This window comes from Microtus ochrogaster, chromosome 10 (genome assembly GCF_000317375.1).
Source record: "Microtus ochrogaster isolate Prairie Vole_2 chromosome 10, MicOch1.0, whole genome shotgun sequence".
Taxonomy (NCBI): domain Eukaryota; kingdom Metazoa; phylum Chordata; class Mammalia; order Rodentia; family Cricetidae; genus Microtus; species Microtus ochrogaster.
Window position 1 is genome coordinate 12,477,083 of NC_022016.1, and position 3,020 is coordinate 12,480,102.

Sequence of the window (3,020 nt, forward strand, 5' to 3'; positions counted from 1 at the left end):
CTTTGGCTGCTGGCTCAGGTTTATTATTAGCTAACTCTTACATTTAAATTAACACATATTTCTTATCTATGCTTTACCATGTGTTTCGTGCCTTGTTACATCATTTTTCACGTCTTGCTTCCTTGGCAGCTGGCTGGTATCTCCTAGATTTCGCTCTTCTCCTGTATCTCTAATTGGATTTCTCGCCTAGCGCCATCCTGCCTTGCCATATACCAAAGCAGTTTTGTTTATCAGCCAATGAGAGCAACATATTCACAGTGTACAGGATCCCACAGCAATTTGCAACCATGTTGCTTGACAGTGAAGGAGAGTTGGATGGACATAGGCAAAGAAAGTGAAAGCAACCTCACTGCAGTGATTGCTTCTTGTTACCAGAAGACATGGAAAATATCTCGAACCTTTGGGAAGGCACAGGGGTTGGTATCTAAATAGAACCAGTAGTGGAAAGGGGAAGACACAGGGTCCCTGTAAAATATGCAGGCTAGCATCCAACCTTAGGCCTCTCACATTCAGAAGGGATAAAGCTTTCAGTTTGTCTTTGTCCATGCAAGACACCAGACGTGGAAGTTCCTCTAAATGATTACAGCAACCCTGTTATATGGTATATTGCAAAAGAGTTCTAAAGAGGAAATATTGACCAAGCAAATATTTACTGATATGTATCACATAAAATCACATAAAAAAGAGACACTTAGATAAAATTTAGTAAAGATGAACTTCTTTGAGGCCCATCAACATTTCAACTTCTGTTGAGAGATGGCACAGTGGTTCATTGTTTTGGTGTCATGGTATTTCAGCTAACATTCTAGCCTCTCTATCATTAACTCTTTCACCCTCAGTCTTTCTGTATGTTTTAAAATCTTACAAATTAAAATCAGTTGTTAATAGTACCACTGAAAATGAGGTAATACAAGTATAGTTTTGAGTCTAGTGAGTATTCAGTGAATTTTGTTAAGAATCATATTTCCTTACTACAAAGTCTTAATGAGTTTTAAAAGTACTTTTGTTTAAGAGGTGTTAAGAAAATGTTAAATTATGTTTTTCTGAAAAATAAAAGATGTGTAATATTTAGTTTTGAATAGTTTCAGCTTAATATTTTGTTTTGTTTTTAGGTGATTCCTCCTAAGGAGTGGAAGCCAAGGCAATGCTATGATGATATTGATAATTTGCTTATCCCAGCACCAATTCAGCAGATGGTCACAGGGCAGTCGGGACTGTTTACTCAATACAACATCCAGAAAAAAGCCATGACTGTGAAGGAGTTCAGGCAGCTGGCTAACAGTAGCAAGTGAGTCAATTGAATTTTTATTTGTATTTTTTCCAAAGAGGTATGTGAGTATGGCAGGAAGCCAAGTAGATAGAAAAGCTCTAATTAAAACCTGGGCCGTGGTGATGCACACCTTTAATCCCAGCACTCGAAGGCAGAGGCAGGTGTATTTGTGAGTTTGAGGCCAGCCTTGTCTACAAAATGAATTCCAGGACAGGCTCCAAAGCTACACTCAGAAACCCTGTCTACAAACAAACAAACAAACAACAAATAAATAAGGAAAGAAAGAAGAAAGAAAAGTAGGAACCTCTTTTATCTCTGGTTTTTGTTTTTCAGATGGCCTATTCACATTCACTTACTTTTAAGAAGTCCCACATTTTATTTCACATCATCATTATTATCGCATAATCTAGAAACGGTTTTTCCTTTTAGTTGTCATTTTGAATTCTCTTTATTTGAATTGTCTTTAGTTTTATTGGACAAAATATTCATAATTTTTTAAGACTAAAATTTCATGAGCATTAACAAATTTCAAAAAGAAAACTTTGAATGAATAGGAAGGTACATATTATATTAGTTATCTATGAATATATAACAAATTCTCAAAATTAACCTTTTCAGCTAGCTCACAATTTATAAAAGTCTGGAGCCTAGGAGTCATGTATATATGTGGACAAGTGATTTTAGCTTGGGGTGTTTTGAAGCTTATTGTTAGTTGTTGACTGGAAGTGCTGCTGCTTGGGAACGTGGCTAAAAGATTTTTCCCAGGTGAGCTCCTTCTATGACGCTAAAGTCCTTGCTGCTTGTCCTTTAAGGGAAACTTTACAAGTTTTTATTTTATTTATTTATTTATTTATTTATTTATTTGTGTGTGTGTGTGTGTGTGTGTGTGTGTGTGTGTGTGTGTGTGTGTAGCCCTGGTTGTCCTGGAACTTGCCTTATAGAGCAGGCTGCTGTTAAACTAAGAGAGATCCTTTTTCCTCTGCCTCCTGAGTGCTGGGGTTAAAGGCATGAGCTGCCACACCTGCCTTCACTCACATATTTAAAAATACACTTCATAGTACATTGTAGATATTGTCCTTTTGCTCTTAAATACTTTTGCATGTATATGTACCTTTAGAGTTTAATATTTGCTTTTTATTAGGTTTATTCTTTGACAATTTCATGCATGTATTTAGTGTATTCTGATACCTTATCCACTACCCTCTTATCTCCCTAACACCCATTTCATTCTCCTTTCCTCCTTTAGGTCCCTTTCCCATGTTCATGCCTTTTTGTTTTGTTTTTTGACCTGCTGAGTTTAGTCAGGGATGTCTGAGAAATCATAGTATTATAAATAAACAGTGGAGTCTGATAGGCTCACTTGTGGTTATACATTTGAAGATAATGATGCCCTTTTTCCAAAATCCTTCATTAACCAATAGATTCCCCTATCTTTGACTGGCAGCTGAAAGGTCTAATATTGTGCAGATGCAGAGTTGCTAGTCACCGGAGCAGTGAGTTAACAATTAAAATGGGTATGTCCTGAATAGTGGATGTCATGTCTTTATTTCTTCTCCATTTTCCTGATCCTACATTCTTTCTGCTTCCTCATTGACAGTGATCTTGAATGCTCAGATAGTGGCAATTGGCTTCCTCCAGAGAAATTCAATAGGTGCAGCTTATACTGAATGGGGAGGAGAATGAATTTTTACTTTTTTTTAAAAAATTAAATTTATTTATTTATTTATTTATTTATTTATTTATTTATTAT

At 36.0% G+C, this 3,020-nt stretch overlaps 1 protein-coding gene across 4 annotated transcripts in view; it reads left to right on the plus strand.

Moving 5' to 3' along the window:
* The window catches only part of Kdm4c (lysine demethylase 4C), a 169,069-nt gene that overhangs the window by 20,902 nt on the left and 145,147 nt on the right, over positions 1-3,020 (plus strand). For 3 of the 4 annotated variants that reach the window (XR_003377397.1, XM_005352661.3, XM_026782063.1), the window contains exon 3: positions 1,113-1,288. The exons of the other annotated variant lie outside the window; for it this stretch is intronic. Coding sequence is in view for 2 of the 3 variants with exons in the window: in XM_005352661.3 (XP_005352718.1) it covers positions 1,113-1,288 (176 nt within the window). In the remaining variant the exon portion in view is untranslated. The remainder of the gene's footprint in view (positions 1-1,112; positions 1,289-3,020) is intronic. 4 annotated transcript variants of the gene reach the window in all.